This window comes from Dipodomys ordii, unplaced genomic scaffold (assembly GCF_000151885.1).
Source record: "Dipodomys ordii isolate 6190 unplaced genomic scaffold, Dord_2.0 Scaffold1000043368, whole genome shotgun sequence".
NCBI classification, from domain to species: domain Eukaryota; kingdom Metazoa; phylum Chordata; class Mammalia; order Rodentia; family Heteromyidae; genus Dipodomys; species Dipodomys ordii.
The window spans coordinates 1-858 of record NW_012326985.1 but is presented as its reverse complement, the minus strand read 5'-3'; the positions used below and the strand labels follow the sequence as shown (position 1 = coordinate 858).

The 858-nt window shown below is 51.0% G+C and overlaps 1 protein-coding gene across 1 annotated transcript; it reads right to left on the bottom strand.

Moving 5' to 3' along the window:
• Positions 1-214: 214 nt before the first annotated feature.
• LOC106002977 (tubulin beta chain-like) lies at positions 215-856 on the bottom strand. The gene has a single exon (XM_013037716.1). It carries the CDS (start codon positions 854-856, stop codon positions 215-217), a length of 642 nt encoding a protein of 213 aa, XP_012893170.1.
• Positions 857-858: the final 2 nt, after the last annotated feature.

The window sequence follows — 858 nt, the reverse complement described above, 5'->3', positions numbered from 1 at the left end:
ATTTATATAAACAGGGCTTTAAAAATAATATTATTTAAAAGAAATCTGCATTTTTACATTCACCATCAGTGAGTTCCTGACCGGAAAGGCTGTGCATGATGCTACACAGCAGGGACCTCACTGCACAACAACAGGAGCTCAGGAAAGCACCTTTCATTTGAGAAGTAGTAGGCAGGCTCTGACAGTCCTGTTGCACTGCTACCAATGGAAAGTCTTAAACTTCTTCCTCTACCAAGTCTTCTTCAAATTCCCCCTGTTCATCAGCAGTGGCATCTTGGTACTGCTGGTACTCGGACACCAGGTCGTTGATATTGCTCTCAGCCTCAGTGAACTCCATCTCATCCATGCCTTCTTCCGTATACCAGTGCAAGAATGCCTTGCGCCGGAACATGGCACTGAACTGCTCTGAGGTGCGCTTGAAGGGTTCTTGGATGGCAGTGTTGTTGCCGATGAAGGTGGCCGACATTGTGAGGCCACGCGGGGGGATGTCACATACAGCTGTCTTCACATTGTTGGGAATCCAGTCTGCAAAGTAGCTGCTGTTCTTGTTCTGCATTTTGAGCATCTGCTCATCCACCTCCTTCATGGACATGCGGCCTCGGAAGATGGCAGCTGCTGTCAGGTAACAACCATGGCGGGGATCACAGGCGACCATCATGTTCTTGGCGTCAAACATCTGCTGGGTGAGCTCGGGCACTGAGAGAACATGGTACTGCTGGCTGGCCCGGCTGGTCAAGGGTGCAAAGCCAGCCATGAAGAAGTGTAGACGGGGGAAGGGCACCATATTCACGGCTAGCTTGCGCAGATCTGCATTCAGCTGGCCAGGGAAGCGCAGGCAGGTGGTGACTCCACTCATGG